Raw genomic sequence first — 15981 nt, 5'->3', positions numbered from 1 at the left:
TTCCACCAAAAATGAGATGATAGAATTTATTCGGATATAGCCGCTAATTTTAGAACTAATGGTTAAACAAAAGATTAATTTATCCTTTTTCAATCATCACCTCTTTGTTAACTGTTATGTTAAGTATTAAATTAACTTGTATTTATCAAATAAAAGATTATGTGTCAATTCAACGTTTACATGATTAACCAACCTAGAAGAAAAAAAAGATAGTATTGAAAAAACTATATAGGATCTAGTACTTTTTCCATTTTCCTTAATTTTGCTGTTACTATTTACTCAGAACTTAGCAGTAATTTATAAACCCATTAACTTCTTGATGTTATTGTTTTTACTTCCATGTTTCTTGTTGAATAGAAAAAAAAAGCAAAATCACCAAAATCTAAAATTATTTTAACCTGCAAATGATATCCAACTCATTTATATTATACACCAAAAAACTCAAAGAAATCCTTCCCTTTTTTTGTTAGCAGAAAGAAAAAATAAATAAAAAAGACCAAAATTTAGCTCAAGTGGGTTCTTTTTTTCTTTGATTAAAAAAAGAATTTTTTCTGTTCTTTTAAACTCTCTTTGCATGCCATCAATCTCTCTTTGTTTCTCAAATTCAAAGAAATCCGAAGAACAAATGAAAACTCATTTGAGAGAAAAGAAAGTTTTACTTTTTTTTCTTCAATGTAGACCTACTTTGTCACCACTTTCTGAATGTTCTACTTTTTTTATTCAACAAATTTCATTTCATTTGCATCTTCAAACTTCATTGCAGCACCTCCATCTCAATAATATTTTTTATGTATCTTCTCTATTCTGCCATGGATGCGTGCATCATAAAAGAGGCAACTAAGTGTTTCCTTTACGATATTTATGATGACTAATATCTCGAAGAGTTCACTCTAGTGATGCTGAAAAATTTGTAGAACTTTGTCCTTACCCTTGTACCGGTGTCGGCTGGGGAGTCATTTGAGAAATGATATCATTTATTTTTTTTATTTATGAACTTGGACTTGTGATTTTATCTCGAGGTTTCAAAGACTCGGAACAAAGTACTTATGGAGGGGATTCCATGCTCACCTTTTGGCCAATGTAATACAATAGAAAATTCATGTAATCCATGTCAGCAATCCTTGTTACACAAGACATATCAGCAATCCAAAAAACAACATGAGAAGCATGTGTTTTCAGCTGAGGTTCACTCCACATCAGCAACATGAGGAGTGTGTGATCTTATATGATGAAATGTGTGTTAGTTAGTTAGTTTTTTATAACAAACTTTGTATCTTAGCTGGCAATTAACTGTTTCTGTCAAATGTTGTTTATATAAAGCATTTGACAGTTACGATGTAATTCTTTTCTTAATCAATAAAGTTGCTAATTTTTTTACATGGTATCAGAGCAAAAGCTCTCTTTTCTCCCGCATAATCTTTGAATTTCTTATTCTTCTTCCTCATTTGATAACTGTTTTCTTCTAATAGCTTCAATGACTAACAATGTCAATAGAGAGATGAGACCAGAGGAGTTCATTCTCAGTCATTTTTTTCTTCATCCTAGTGAAAATCCTTCACTAGTTCTTGATACTCGTTATAAATTGAGGGGGTAAAATTATCCTTTGTTCATGAAAAACTATCAACATCAAAAAATTCACATAATATAAACATTTTAATTTTGTTAATCTTTAATATATACTAGTGTCACTTTATATGTTTCACACGCGACTTGTAGTGTGACTCGTCAAATTATAATATTATATTTAAAATAGTAGTTAAGTAGGAATAGTTTATTTTATTTAATATTTTAAATAATTTATTAATAATTTAACATTTTTAATTTAGATAAATTTATATTTATAGAAATTTTAGATAGAAAATATCAAAAAATAATTAAAAGTAGTTTATCTAATTTAAATTTCATATAATTAAAAATAATTAAAATAGTAATTATTAAATATTTTAAGTTGTCTATTTAAATTAATTAGTACTCTAGACAATTATCTTAACATAGTAGTTTATTTTAATTAGTATTCTAATTTTAATAATTATTTGAATAGTAGTTTATTTTAGTTAGTACTCAAATTTTAATATTATTTTAATAGTTTTTAATTAATAATTATATTTTATAAAATGAAAATAATATTAACGTAAATGTGCATGTTTCCTACTTTATCCGTGTTTTTATAAAGAGTATTGATAGATATAGATATGGAAAAATAAACAATCCAAATCCAATTTTAAAAAGCATATTCAGTTAATTTGGTTTGATCCTATTTCTCCTCTAAACAACTCTAACCCCCCATGAACCACTGAAATCACGCCACGTATTACAAGAGCCCCCCTCCCAAGAAAGAGAAATTCGTCCCCCAATATTTTCGCCACCGAATAAATATAAGAAGAAGAAGTGGCAACACGGCAGCTTCGTTTAAGGATCTCTCGAAACACGTTTCTCTTTAACTTTGTCTCTCTCCCTACCGCTTGTCCTCTGCAACCTCCTCAAGGTATTTTCCCTCTTTAATTCTCATCTCTCACGTCTCTCTCGCTTCTCGCCGTTTTTTTTTTCGTTTTCTCTGGTCTGTATTCTATAATGTTCGTCGCATTGTTTAGATTCGCTTATGTTTAGATTTCAATCAAATTTTTTAACCGTTATTTAGGGTTTCTTTGCTGTGTTTGTGCGCTAGATTTATCATCTTTGTCAATTTTGTCTGTGTGAGTTTGGTTAGGGATTTGGCTTTAGTCTGTTTGCATTTAATTTTGTGAATTTTGTTTCTTAAGGAGAAGTTAGCTGTTGAATTGTGTACCCATTTACCTATTGTGATAATAACCGTCAAAATTACATGATTTATGATTCTATCATTGATCTGGAATTATGAATTTTATGTAAAGTTGTGTTCTTTTTTTCTTTTCCAGTTACTAAATTAATAGGTTTATTTTCGAACAAGATAATGATAGGAAACTGCAGCAATTGTAGAATAAAGCTAGTTCAATTGGGGATTTTGCAGTGTTAAGTTCATAGATAAAATGTAAATGTTTATGTAATTTTTGTTTAGTTATTTTCTTACCCTGTGATTTTAATTGGATTGCAGATTTGACTGATTGATCTTCATGAATTCAACAACCTCTGGACAATCCGCCGTTTCCTGCACTTCGGGAAACAATAACAGCTTCTTCTGGATTCTCTTCTGCCTATTGCCAAAGTTTCTCGGGACTCCCATTACCTACGTCAACTTCCTCTTGATTAAGGCCGTCGATAGAAGCCCCTCCGCACTGCTTATCCCGGAGATTAACGGAGAATTTGCCTTGTAGTTGTGGTAACTTTTGCCAACTGCAGTACTTGTAGGAAATAATTTGTTTAGCTTTCTGCAGTTGGCATTTAAATTTTAATTGATACCATGGTTTCATCTCCGTTCTCTGCTTTGGCTAATGCCCGTATGTGCAAACCCTTACTTTTTCCTGAGAACCCTCCACCGTCTGATGCTCTAGCCTTAGATCATATTGAGCTAGACTTCTCTGATGTATTTGGTCCCTCGCCAGTTCAGGCGTCAACCGAAATCACTGCTGGTGATTTGGCAGATGCTCCCGAGCTTATTTACGATGACCCAGTTGTCATTCACAATCGATCCCATTCGTTGGTCGGCCCTTCTTCGTTTGTTAGTCATTCCTTGAAGCTCAGTAAACTCACTTTACATGAGACACAGGATTCGATGGAACTTGTCGAGCTTGAGGAGTCGTTCTTAGACGATGACAGCGGTGAGGAAGCTGCTGCTGATGTTAGTAGGGATTGTTTGGAGGACCGTGTTGGCATTGAAGATTTTGAGGTTCTGAAAGTTGTTGGGCAGGGTGCATTTGGGAAAGTGTTTCAGGTTAGGAAAAAAGGTACATCAGATATATTTGCAATGAAAGTCATGCGGAAGGACAAGATAGTCGAGAAGAACCATGTTGAATACATGAAAGCCGAGAGGGATATTCTGACAAAAATAGACCATCCCTTCATTGTGCAGCTCAAATACTCCTTCCAAGTAAGCTTTCCATTGAATTGGAATCTGTTTTCTCTAGCTTTAGTTTAGATACTTCTTGTCCATTTGAATTAAATATATGTCTAAGCCACGGAATAATTTAACTGAGAAGCTCCTTTTTGGAAATAGCAACATTCTTATGTTAATTTGCTTTTCTAACACTCTCAGACATTAGAATACTAATGTTAGCTTGTTCCTGACATGCAGACTAAATACAGACTCTACCTCATTTTGGATTTCATTAATGGTGGTCACCTGTTTTTCCAGCTCTATCACCATGGTCTATTCAGGTATTTTTTTGTTTTCTTTGTCGATCTAGTTTCATAAAATTAAAGGCTTCCACAAATTGATTAAAATTTGGAATTATGACACAGGGAGGATCTGGCTCGTATATATGCTGCTGAGCTTGTTTCTGCACTTTGCCATCTTCATGCAAATGGTATAATGCATAGGGATCTGAAACCTGAAAATATCCTACTCGATGCTGATGGCCATGTAACTTTCTCTCTCTTGCTATATCTTTCTTAATTATACACAAAAGAGCCACACACACCAAACTATACTGTAGGCAAAAGAAATTTGAACACAAAATTCTAAAATTTTACATGTCTTCTCTAGGTAATGTTGACTGATTTTGGCCTGGCAAAGGAATTTGACGAAAATACAAGATCAAACTCGTTGTGTGGAACGGTTGAGTACATGGCACCTGAAATTATTCTTGGAAAGGGTCATGATAAAGCCGCTGATTGGTGGAGTGTAGGAGTTCTACTGTATGAGATGCTAACAGGAAAGGTAGTCTTTCTTCACTAAAAATTCTAGTTGATTTTCTGTGGTTGATTCTCTCCATGATTTCTACAGAATGCTAGTTATTTTAATGCTTGCTTGTTGTGATGTTTGTTGTTTTCCGTGTGGAAGTTTTTGACATTCATTTGAAGTTTAAACTTTGAGTTGGAGTGTAACTTGTAATGAACTTAAGGCTTAGGCTGGTTGCCATGTGCTGACCTCTTATGTTTCCTTCTATTCAACAGTCAAATGTAATACTTCTTTACATGTGCATCATGCATTGGTTGTTGAAATTATTTTAGATTCTCATTTTTGTTAATTATCTTAACTGTAGTTATTGGTAATTTCCCAAGTTATAGCTATTCTATGTCATTGTTTCCATTATTCTTTAACTTGTTATGCGATATTTTTAAGTTAGTAGATAGTAATTAGTAAATGACAAGCCTAATTTCCAACCTTTTATCTAAATGGTAGACTAGGAAGGCCTCCCGACTAGATGGTTGGAACTGCTTTGGATTGATTATATCTGATAAACATACATTCCGTGTCCTTGGTATTTATATCAATTACCTGATATTTATTAACTACCAAGAAGCTGGATATACATGCGGGTGTAGATTGTTGCATAAGAATTAAACAATAAACCACAATGAGATTTAGTAGTTTGGATGAATTTTGAGGCTACAGTAATATGATTTGATTCAAGCTGACCTTTGTGATGCCGATTTGTCTTTATGTATTGCATGCACGCATACATGCATGAAAAAGGGCTGACCTGCAAGTCGTAATCTATTTTTTTTTTAATTATCTTTTTGCTAATTTGATTGTTGCTTTTGCAGCCTCCTTTTATTGGTGGGAATCGGTACAAAATTCAGCAAAAGATTATTAAGGATAAGATAAAGTTACCGCAATATTTGTCAAGTGAAGCACATTCTTTGCTGAAAGGGGTAAGTGTCCATATCTCTGATTAATGATATATACATTTATATTCCTAACAACAATGCTCTTGTTTCAAAATTGGATTACACTACATGGTAATTTGGTGGATTCTGAATCGTTTAATTGTCTAGATTAAGACTTTCGCAACCCCAGATCCTTATTATGGGGTATCCTAAAGAAGTTTTAACTTTTAAACCTTGAATTGTTATGAAGAACTAAAAGCCATTTTTTGTTTTTATTTAGCTCCTACAAAAGGATGCCAGCAAGCGTCTAGGCTGCGGTCCTGGCGGAGGAGAAGAAGTTAAGCTTCACAAGTGGCTGAAGCCGGTGAACTGGAAGAAACTGGAGGCAAGGGAAGTCCAGCCAAGTTTCCGACCAGAAGTAGCTGGGAAGCACTGCATTGCAAATTTTGAGAAGCGATGGACTGACATGCCACTGTCGGATTCCCCAGCTGCCAGCCCCAAGAGTAACGAGAATCCATTTCTGGACTTCAGTTATGTAAGACCTGCGGCTTCATTCCTTCAGAAGAACAGCCCAGTATGGTAGCCTGCAGCTTCTACCTTCCCAGATATAGTACTGTGTTATAATTAATTATTAGGGATGTGTCTGTATTTGCAAGAACATACCTTGCCACTGGACTAAGGTCATTTCATATGTTGAATATTGTAAGATATTGGCACTAAAGTACTTATTTAACAACAAAACGACGGAGTATTGTCAATTTTTTTTCAACTTTTATAATGGTAGACTTGCTTGGTAATCTATATTGCATGTAAATGTTGTGAAATAGAAAACAATAAAACAGACATGATAGATATGAATAGCAGTAAAATTATATATTTTTTAATAAAAATATAAAAAATAGATTAAATGAATTTTAGAAACAGAATCTTTTTACGAATAAGCCCCGCTATCGTCTAGCTAGTGACGTGGTGAAGAAATGGGGCTGTGCCTTTGTCCACGTAGTTCTCAGTCAGTGGATAAATTATAACATCTTATGTGGCAGAAGATGAGCCTCTGCTGACGCTTTAATTCAATTTCTTAACAAATTCCACCGCCAGAAATGGCTTCTCTACTATCTCCAACCGCTGCTACAGTTCAGTTAGATCCTAAATTTCTCTTCTTGGCCACTTCAAAACCCCATTATAATCTACCTTCTCTCTGCAAACCTTTAAAAGATAACCCAACAAGATGCAACGCATTATTCGGCAGCGTCCCAGATGATTTACTAACCAATCTTAATCTCCATAAATTCCCCGCCATTCAATCTGGGTTAGTGCAGTTTCAGAGTGTTTCAGAGGAATTATCAGATTTCCAAAAATGGGGATTTCTAACATTTGCTGGGTTGACGTGGATTTACTTAACGGCAAGGCCTGGTGTTTTAGTGGGCGCCATTGATGCCTACCTTCTGGCTCCTTTGCAACTGGGTTTGGCTAGCTTGAGTGGGCGCCGGAATTTGAAGAGTAGTGATTTTGTGTTTGGGAGTAAATTAGGAGAAGGGTCTTTTGGTGTTGTGTATTCTGGTTTATTTGCTCCCAACAGTGTTGCCGGAGAAGAAAGGGAGCAGTATAGTGGGAGAGGTAAAGGAAAAAAAGTTGATGAAAGATTTAAACAGAAGGTTATTCTCAAAAAGGTACATTAATCTTTAAAATTACTAATATATAGATTTAGTTTGGTTAGTAAATATTAAGTCCGGTTGGATTTGGTCCGAGTAGTTCGGTAATATGATAAATATTTACTGAATTTTATTATTACCGTTAACTATGTGTCACAACAAGCCCGTCTAGCTCAGTTGGTAGAGCGCAAGGCTCTTAACCTTGTGGTCGAGGGTTCGAGCCCCTCGGTGGGCGATTTTACTTTTTACTTTTTGTTATTGTTTCATGAATTTATGTCATATTTTGTTTTGCATGTGAATTGATCTGGTTATGATATAAGGGTTAATGGGGAAATGCAGGTAAAAGTTGGAATAGAAGGGGCTAAAGAATTTGGTGAAGTTGAAGAATGGTTTAATTACAGAATGTCAAGAGCTGCCCCTGAAACTTGTGCCAAGTTCCTTGGAAGTTTTGTTGCTGACAGAGGTGCCAAATGTCTTGTTTGGAAATTTGAGGTATTTCTCCAACTTTAACTTTAACATGTCCATTCAACTAGCAATCTACTCAACACTGATTCGAAAAAAAAATATAAAATCGATTTCATATTAGTTTAATTGAATTCGAGCTACTTGAATAAATTATCGAGTTAAGATATTGAGCTCAACAGACTTGCAAGCCTAATCTAGTTTGAATATTAGAGTCAGGGTTGATCATATTTAAAGTGTTTCGACTCGATTAGACTCTGTAATCCAGCTAGTGAGAAGCGGAATTACTCTTGTGTTTAAACTTAGAGGTAGATTTGTAGTGAATTTCAGGATTGAGGTAGGTTAAACCCGAGCTACCGGAAAATCATATGTGAATTAATATTAAGTCATAGCTGAAAAAAAAATCCTGGATTGCACCCATTCACTAATTGTAGGAGTATTCTTCTGACAGGGAGATAGGGATCTTGCTGATTATTTGAAAGATCGGAACTTTCCATTTAACTTGGAATCCGTAATGTTTGGTCGTGTTCTTGAAGGCGTAGATTCTATTGAACGAAATGCATTAATCATCAAGCAAATACTGCGCCAAATTATTACTTCTTTGAAAAAGATGCACGACACCGGAATTGTTCACCGGGATGTAAAGCCGGCCAACTTAGTGGTGACCAAGAAGGGGCAGATTAAGCTCATTGATTTTGGCGCAGCTGCTGATCTTCGAATTGGCAAGAACTATGTACCAAATCGTACTCTGCTTGATCCTGATTACTGTCCGCCTGAACTATATGTGCTTCCGGAGGAGACACCGGTTCCTCCACCTGAGCCGATTGCCGCCTTACTTTCTCCGATTTTATGGCAGGTATTAAAAGAATAATTATACGTCACTGTTATGATACATCTCGTGCAACAAACTAGTGAGGCCTTTGCCACGTTTGAAATATTTAATGATAAAAAGTTTCACTAATAATTACAAATTTCCTGTTGTAAATGCTTATTAGTTTGTTGTAAAAGTGACGTGGTACAACTGTTCCACGGAATAAACACTCGGACTTGGTACTAAAATTGGGGTATTTTGCACTTACAGTCCCTCAACTTTCTTTTCTTTTCTATTATAGTCCTTTTTTTATTTATAACAATAAAATTTCTGAATTTTGATCTTTTGTCATTTCAAATTTTACCCAATAATTTCTGTTTTTATAAGACAGAATTGTCAAACTGTTTATTGAAGCACAATGCATATGATCTTTAAAATGCTGACATGAAGTTTGCAAAATCTGTTGCAGTTGAACTGTCCTGATCTATTTGATATGTATTCTGCTGGGATTGTACTCTTACAAATGGCGATACCAAGCTTACGGTCTACTTCTGGCTTAAAGAATTTCAATGCAGAAATAAAGATAGCACAATATGACTTGAACAGTTGGAGGAAGAAAAACAGCCGATTAAGGCCCGACTTCACGATTCTTGATCTCGATTCAGGTAGAGGGTGGGATTTAGCTACGAAATTGATATCGGATAGAGGTGGCCTTTTTAGTGGTCGGTTATCGGCTGCCGCTGCTCTGAGGCATCCTTATTTCTTGCTGGGTGGCGACCAGGCGGCTGCAGTGCTTTCAAAGTTGAGCTTGACCAAATAGTAACTAAACCTTTATCTGGTTATGTAAGCATTCCTTCCTGGATATATAGTTATCAATTCGGTTTTTTATTTTTTTTTCCTTAGCATTGGTAATTCTTACAGGACGATGTGGCTGTATCAGCTCACATTGCTGCTAGTCAAATGGAGATATACTTCATTTATTTATATACTTATATACACACTCCATTGAAATGAATAATAGTTCCGAAAAGATTAGGTACAAGTTATTAAATTATTATCGTAATAAAACTCGAGGACTATTTTTTTTTTCATTTTCTTCTATGATTGTTCAATTACTTTTACAGTTCATCATTGTAAAGAAATGTCTCCAAGGCATTTCTCTTCTTGCAGCCCCATTTGCATCTCATAGAACACCTGGAATTGAAGATTGCTAGTCGTGTGGAATGAAGGGAAACGATGTTTGAAGTTGAAGGAGATTTTGATAGAACAATTGCATATCCGTCATCCATGTAATCCGTTCCATCAGGGAACAATTGCCACAGGAGGCTTCCAGCCCCGCCACCACCTTTCTTTGTAGAGTTGAGAAGGGTCTTGTACACTGTGCTGATCAAGGCGTCACGGAACGATGAATTGTAACCAGAGTCTTTCGTAGACACGCCAAATTCAGCAAATATGACAGGTATTCCTAGATATTTCTCAGCATCCTCTATGTGTGCATCCATCCATGACTTTGTAAATTGAATATGAGTATCCGAAATTGTTTGCGAAATCCTTCGTTCATGAGTTTACATTATCAAATATTAGATCATCGTAAGAAGAAGGGAAAACATGATGCATGATGTAGTCTAAGCAGCACGGAAACGGTAAAGATTACACTTTTTTGTAAGCATTTACGAAAATAAAAACGGAACACCGAAATATAGAACTAGACAAGTTCTGTGCATAATAGAATGTATTGAATGCTTACCAAGAGTCTGGATAAATGTGAACAGAGGCAAAGTCAATCCCAAGAGTCTGATGGTGCCTTATAAAGTCAGTACCAACTTGTGTCGCGTAAGAATTAGGGTTAAATTGAGCTCTATCGGGAGCCGAGGGACCGTAAAATCCTTCGGATCCGATTTCCACCAAATGCTTTGCGTCCATGCTCTTAATGTGCACTGCCATCTCTTGTATCCATGACTACAGTAAAATAAACACATTCACATACATATAGCTTTCAACATGGATGGCAAAATTATGTTATACGGAAATATATTGAGTCCTTACGTTCTTTTATTTCGAAAATGCTTTTAAAACTCCAAAAATTTATAATTATAATATATTCTTATAAAAAAGGACAATTTCGTCGATTTCGATGTTTATGTTTCCGTACAACATGGTAAGAAACAAACAGCAGCAGTTAAGAAAACAAACCTGAAGCTTATCACCAGTAGGATCTGAGGTGCAGCGAGGTTCATTCATTAATTCCCAAGCAAATACTGTAGGGTCATCCTTGTAAGTTATGTTCGTAAATGTGTTGACTCTGTTGAGCACGGTCTACATATAAATACACAATACAATCATAAGTTTTTGTCGACCAAGGAAGCCGTTGAGACTTGAACTCAAGAACTCAAACTCGAGTGCAATACAATCCGAGAAACTTGGTTCGGTTTTTAAAAATCCGAGATACTTACCTTAACATGTGCCTTGTAGTAGGCTCTTAGAGTAGGATGAGAGAAGAAATCATCATCGGATGTCAAATTAAGTCCGGCAGCTTGTCCCCATTTAACATATTGTGCTTTTCCACCGTATGCATTCCAATTGTTAGCTAATGATAATATAAGCCTGATCTTGTATTTTCTTGCTTCACTTACAACAAAATCCAAGGCCTGTGTTTCAATACAAAAACCAGGAGTAAGCACTCTCTGCTAGTTTGGTAGTATTACTCATTGAGGCTTTCAATTCTTTGATAATTGTATAAGTAGGTTTGATAAGTTTCCGTAGAACATACGCCAGAACAAGAAACAGATAAAACGTACCTTAAACACATCTTCATCATAATCGCCGGGAGATTTCTGTAGAGCGCGCCATTGTCCATCGTTAAACGCCCAAGTTCTGCAAACTGTTAGACCAACTGAAGAAGCTTGTTGGAAAACTTCAGTAACTTTTCCTCTTGTAGAATTATCAGCAGCAAACACCATTAGCCAGTAAGTATTGAACCCATTCACATAGAAAGGCTGGTCATTGATCACAAATTGAGTCCCTTTTTTCCCCACCATTTCCCATGCATCATCTTCCACCTCACCCATCCTGAAAAAAACAATGCATTAATAAAAAAATTATAAAAAATCAAGATTGTAATATTTTAATTTTTTATGATTACCCTTTATCACTAGCGATTTCGAGCTGATTAATCGTTGGTCCAAATTGCTCATCATCATAGCCATTGGACTTGGAAATTCCAATGAAAAAGAAAATAAAGATAAACAATATTGAGAAAATGTTATGGAATCTCTTGTTTATATTCATTATTCTGATCAAGGAATAATCCACATTTTGCAATCAAATTGGACCACATTTATATATCAATGTATGAACTTTGATATTCAAGCAGAGTGTTGTAGAGGATATTGTATAGCTCACTAGCTTCAAAGCAAAGAAAATTTTCTAACTTCAGTACATATCTTTATTTTCTTCTCTTCCAATCTCTTGCAAACATGGTAATAGAAAATAGGCTTAATGCCCTAAAAAACCCCGACCTTTCATCCCTTTTCAATCCTACCTAACGTTAAAAAATTGTCAATTTTATCCAGTTTGTATTTTTTCATTTCAATTGTACCATGAAGCATAAAATTGATATTTATTTATTTGACAAAAGTTCAATAAGTTTTTTTTAAAAATGGTCAATTTAATATAAAAAGTTAATCTAATGCAAAATGGGTCAATTTAGAGAATTTTTTCCAAATAAAAAAAGATCAATTTTATGCTTTAGGGTACAATTGAAATGAAAAAATGCAAAATATGGTAAAATTGACAGATTTGTAACGTCACGGTAGGATTGAAAAGGGGATGAAAGGTCAGAGTTTTTTTAGACATTAAACCTAGAAAATAAAAGAGAAAAACGTATAGAAAGTTAGGTGAATACGTAAGTAAAGTTAGAGATATGACTCCCAAGGTAAGTTAAAAGGGTCCTACTTAATTTTATGACAAAACAAAAAAAATGGGTCCTAATTATGAAAAGATGGAAATTTTCTTGTAATTTAGTCATCTTGTCTAAGTGTGAAGGTTATTTCCAGTTTTGTATTTGACCAAATGTACGTAAGATAACTAAGTAGAAATGTTTTGTGAGTTTGGAAAATTCTTAACTATGCCGAATGTATTACATCAACTATCAAATTTACGTTATAGTTTGAATAATGTGATATGAGTTATATTTTGCGTACGTGTCGATTATTCAATGGGAGGTTCAGTATCTAACAACTGGGCAGAATTAAGAACCATTTTCACATTTTAATGTGGATGTTAATTATATTTACGTAACATCAGTAGTTCAGTACTCCCTTCTTCTCCAGGTCCCAGTACGGACATACCACAAAACTCTTGAATTTGAAGAGCAGGTGAAAAGTTCTATTTTGGAAGGTTGGTCTGGTCCATCACAATGATACATTTTGAACCTATTATTTGGGCTCTTTGGTTTCCTCTACTTCTTTATTCGGTTGGGCTGGTCAGCAAACTAGTACTTACATACTAAACTATACATTTTTAGAAACTAGTTTCGCATTACATGCTATGCATGTGGCTCGTATTGTAACTCGTCAATGAACTATTAATAAATTTATTATAATTATATTTTTAATTTATAATTAATATTAAATTAGTTAAAAAATTTTGTAAAAATAATATAATATATTCGGTTATTAATTTTTTTTTTCATACTGAATTTATTCTTCTTTTGGTTTATAATAACCATAATTAAATAATTAACTTAATTTTAATAATAATATCTTTAAAAATAATAAGATAGAAATTTAAATAATATTATATTGACCAAATACAGTATTTTAATTTTTTAGTTCAATCAAACTAAAAGATAGGTATTCCTACTAATTTGGAGACAATTTAGTTATTTTTTACATACTAAAAACTAAATTGGAGATAATTTAACTACCTATTCTAATTAGAACTTTAATTACAATAGTGATTAATTAGATAATTAATTAGTTAATGACTATAAAACCCTTATTTAGTAGTAAGCTGAAAAGGATTATTCAGTAAATTTGTCTGTCCCTCCCCATCCGTGCTTTTATATATAGTACTAGTTTCGCATTACGTGCTACGCACGTGGCTCGTAATGTGATTCGTCAATATATGTATTAATAAAATTTATCATAATCATAGCAGTATATTTTATTTATGATTATTAGTCAAATTTTTTATTATAAATAAATTTAACACTTTAGTTTATTAATTTTTAAAAATATTCGATGTTAATAACATTTATTTACATTTATAAAAAATTTATTTATGATTTATTATAATTTTTTATAATTTCTTTTATATATCTTAACAGCCATAGAATCGATTTATATAGAAAAATAAATTCTTTACATACAAAATAATTGGTTTTATAACTATTTGTGCAGTAAACAATAATATATAAAATAAATAGTTTTAAATATTTTGTACTCAATCTCTCGAAATTATAAGTTGTTTTGCTTTTATGTAAATTGTACTAAGTTAATGGAAAATGTCCTATGAATTTTTTATGACTATTTATCTAGTAAATTTATTATGAAATTATAAAAATGGAACTTCTTATTATTAGTGATTAGTTTGTTTTTTTGTTCTTTGTATGCATGTATATAATTTTACCATACAAATCAACCAATTAATAGAAATTGATATATGAGAAAATTAGGAAAAATACTCTCTTTTTAAAAATAATATGATTTCCTACCTCAATAAGGAAAAGATAAAGAAAACACCTCACCCTTTTAATATATTTATTTTTTTACTCTAAGACATATTTATATTATAATTATACCTACTGCTTATTATTATTTTACTCTAATCATATTTATTTTACTCTAAGCAACACCTGTCATTTTTTTTCTTTTTTTCTCTCTCTTTCTCTCTTTCTTCTCTCCTTCTCTCTTTCTTCTTCTGCTCTCTTTCTTCTTCTTCTCTGGTTCATTTCTCTTCACCATTTTTTTCTTCTTCTTTTATTTATTTCTTTTTTTCTTCTCTATTTTTATTCTTTTTTCTTCGTTATTTCTCTGTCGCCCCGCCATCGTTTCGTCGTCCTTTCATATTTGATTTTAGCAATTTTTTTCTTAATTTGTGGTGATAAATACGATTTATTTTAATTTTCAGATCTAAATAAATTAATCTTGAATTTTTTCAATTTTTGATCTAAAAATCTGCATAAGAAACAATGTTATGATGAAAATAATGAGTTTCTGCATAAAAAACGATTTTTGCAAAAAACAAACAGCATCTGATTATCATATAATTATCACTGCATTATCATATCATTATCATAAAACTGAAGAGAAATAATTTGTTTTATAAAAAAAACGTCTGATTATCATATGATTATCACGTTGTTATCATAACATTATTATATAACACAACAGTATGATAAATAGATGATAATGAAGTATGATAAGGTTATGATAATTGGATGATAACGTACGTGAAAATATAATTACAAAAAAAATCATGATATCAGAGATAATCAGATGATAATTAAATAATGCAGTTATGATAATAGTATGATAATATGATATCTATATGAAAAAAATACATAAACATTATGATAACGAGATGATAATGTGAAGATAATAGTATGATAAGATTCTTATTGATAATAAAATAATAATAGTATGATAATGTGATACTTGCTTGAAAAAAATTATACAAAAAATATGATAACAATCTGCTATATATGATACTAATAATGACATGATAATAAGATGACAATGCAATATGATAAATTGATAATTATATGATACGCTGAAATTGTATAATCATGTGATAATGTAATATTGTGATAATCATATGATAATATGATACTAGACAATAATGAAGTATGATAAGATTATGATAATTGGATGATAACGTACGTGAAAATATAATTACAAAATTAAGTCATGATATTAGTGATAACCAGATGATAATTAAATAATAAAGTTATGATAATATGATAGCTATATAGAAAAATTACATAAAAATTATGATAACTAGATGATAATGAAGTATAATGAAGTATAATGAGGTTATGATAATTGGATGATAACGTACGTGATAATTACAAAAAAAATATATGATAACGTACGTGATAATTACAAAAAAAAACATGATATCAGTGATAACCGAATGATAATTAAATAATAAAGTTATGATAATAGTATGATAATATGATACATCTATGGGAAAAAATTACATAAAAATAATGATAACGAGATGATAATGTGAATTATGATAAGGTTCTTATTGATAATAAAATGATAATAATATGATACTTACATGAAAAAAATTATAAAAAAATTATGATAATGAGATGATAATAATCTGCTACATACGATACTGATAATGGCATAATAATAAGAT

The 15981-nt window shown here is 32.4% G+C and overlaps 3 protein-coding genes and 1 non-coding gene across 7 annotated transcripts; 3 read left to right on the top strand and 1 right to left on the bottom strand.

Annotated features, from left to right (window-relative positions):
* The first annotated feature begins 2331 nt into the window (after positions 1 to 2331).
* LOC126664886 (serine/threonine-protein kinase AtPK2/AtPK19-like) lies at positions 2332 to 6426 on the top strand. Of its 2 annotated transcripts, none has more exons than XM_050357497.2 (7): positions 2332 to 2485; positions 3071 to 4003; positions 4208 to 4290; positions 4375 to 4495; positions 4619 to 4792; positions 5623 to 5730; positions 5966 to 6426. In XM_050357497.2, exons 2-7 carry the CDS (start codon positions 3377 to 3379, stop codon positions 6266 to 6268), a joined length of 1416 nt encoding a protein of 471 aa, XP_050213454.1. In that variant the 5' UTR covers positions 2332 to 2485; positions 3071 to 3376; the 3' UTR covers positions 6269 to 6426. The 2 variants fall into 2 exon arrangements, with proteins under 2 accessions (XP_050213454.1, XP_050213455.1); XM_050357498.2 differs by lacking the exon at positions 2332 to 2485 and adding an exon at positions 2534 to 2557.
* A 300-nt stretch (positions 6427 to 6726) lies between these two features.
* Positions 6727 to 10159, top strand: LOC126659159 (serine/threonine-protein kinase STN8, chloroplastic). 3 transcript variants are annotated; one of them, XM_050352719.1, is made up of 5 exons: positions 6727 to 7355; positions 7677 to 7829; positions 8251 to 8655; positions 9080 to 9453; positions 9750 to 10159. In XM_050352719.1, the coding sequence occupies exons 1-4, from the start codon at positions 6786 to 6788 to the stop codon at positions 9428 to 9430; spliced, it is 1479 nt and encodes a 492-aa protein (XP_050208676.1). In that variant the 5' UTR covers positions 6727 to 6785; the 3' UTR covers positions 9431 to 9453; positions 9750 to 10159. The 3 variants fall into 3 exon arrangements, with proteins under 3 accessions (XP_050208676.1, XP_050208675.1, XP_050208674.1); XM_050352718.1 differs by having other exon boundaries at positions 9735 to 10159; XM_050352717.1 differs by having other exon boundaries at positions 9080 to 10159.
* TRNAK-CUU (transfer RNA lysine (anticodon CUU)) lies at positions 7500 to 7572 on the top strand. Its single transcript has one exon. It is a non-coding gene; the product is annotated as a tRNA-Lys (tRNA).
* On the bottom strand, positions 9616 to 11930 carry LOC126659195 (mannan endo-1,4-beta-mannosidase 6). Its single transcript, XM_050352720.2, has 6 exons — positions 11753 to 11930; positions 11409 to 11679; positions 11064 to 11258; positions 10804 to 10926; positions 10358 to 10569; positions 9616 to 10161 (listed from the first exon to the last, which is right to left on the bottom strand). The coding sequence occupies exons 1-6, from the start codon at positions 11896 to 11898 to the stop codon at positions 9729 to 9731; spliced, it is 1380 nt and encodes a 459-aa protein (XP_050208677.1). The 5' UTR covers positions 11899 to 11930; the 3' UTR covers positions 9616 to 9728.
* Positions 11931 to 15981: the final 4051 nt, after the last annotated feature.

Source organism: Mercurialis annua, linkage group LG1-X (genome assembly GCF_937616625.2).
Source record: "Mercurialis annua linkage group LG1-X, ddMerAnnu1.2, whole genome shotgun sequence".
Taxonomy (NCBI): domain Eukaryota; kingdom Viridiplantae; phylum Streptophyta; class Magnoliopsida; order Malpighiales; family Euphorbiaceae; genus Mercurialis; species Mercurialis annua.
This window is presented reverse-complemented; position numbering and strand designations above follow the sequence as displayed.

Coding starts and splice junctions, on each gene's coding strand:
- LOC126659195 (XM_050352720.2), bottom strand. CDS start 11,898: ATGAATATAAACAAGAGATTCCATAACATTTTCTCAATATTGTTTATC. Junction 10,927..11,063: donor ACTACAAGGCACATGTTAAG/GTAAGTATCTCG, acceptor ATTTATATGTAG/ACCGTGCTCAACAGAGTCAA. Junction 10,570..10,803: donor CTACTGGTGATAAGCTTCAG/GTTTGTTTTCTT, acceptor ATTTTACTGTAG/TCATGGATACAAGAGATGGC.
- LOC126664886 (XM_050357497.2), top strand. CDS start 3,377: ATGGTTTCATCTCCGTTCTCTGCTTTGGCTAATGCCCGTATGTGCAAA. Junction 4,496..4,618: donor TACTCGATGCTGATGGCCAT/GTAACTTTCTCT, acceptor TGTCTTCTCTAG/GTAATGTTGACTGATTTTGG. Junction 5,731..5,965: donor CACATTCTTTGCTGAAAGGG/GTAAGTGTCCAT, acceptor GTTTTTATTTAG/CTCCTACAAAAGGATGCCAG.
- LOC126659159 (XM_050352719.1), top strand. CDS start 6,786: ATGGCTTCTCTACTATCTCCAACCGCTGCTACAGTTCAGTTAGATCCT. Junction 7,356..7,676: donor AGAAGGTTATTCTCAAAAAG/GTACATTAATCT, acceptor GGGGAAATGCAG/GTAAAAGTTGGAATAGAAGG. Junction 8,656..9,079: donor TTTCTCCGATTTTATGGCAG/GTATTAAAAGAA, acceptor AATCTGTTGCAG/TTGAACTGTCCTGATCTATT.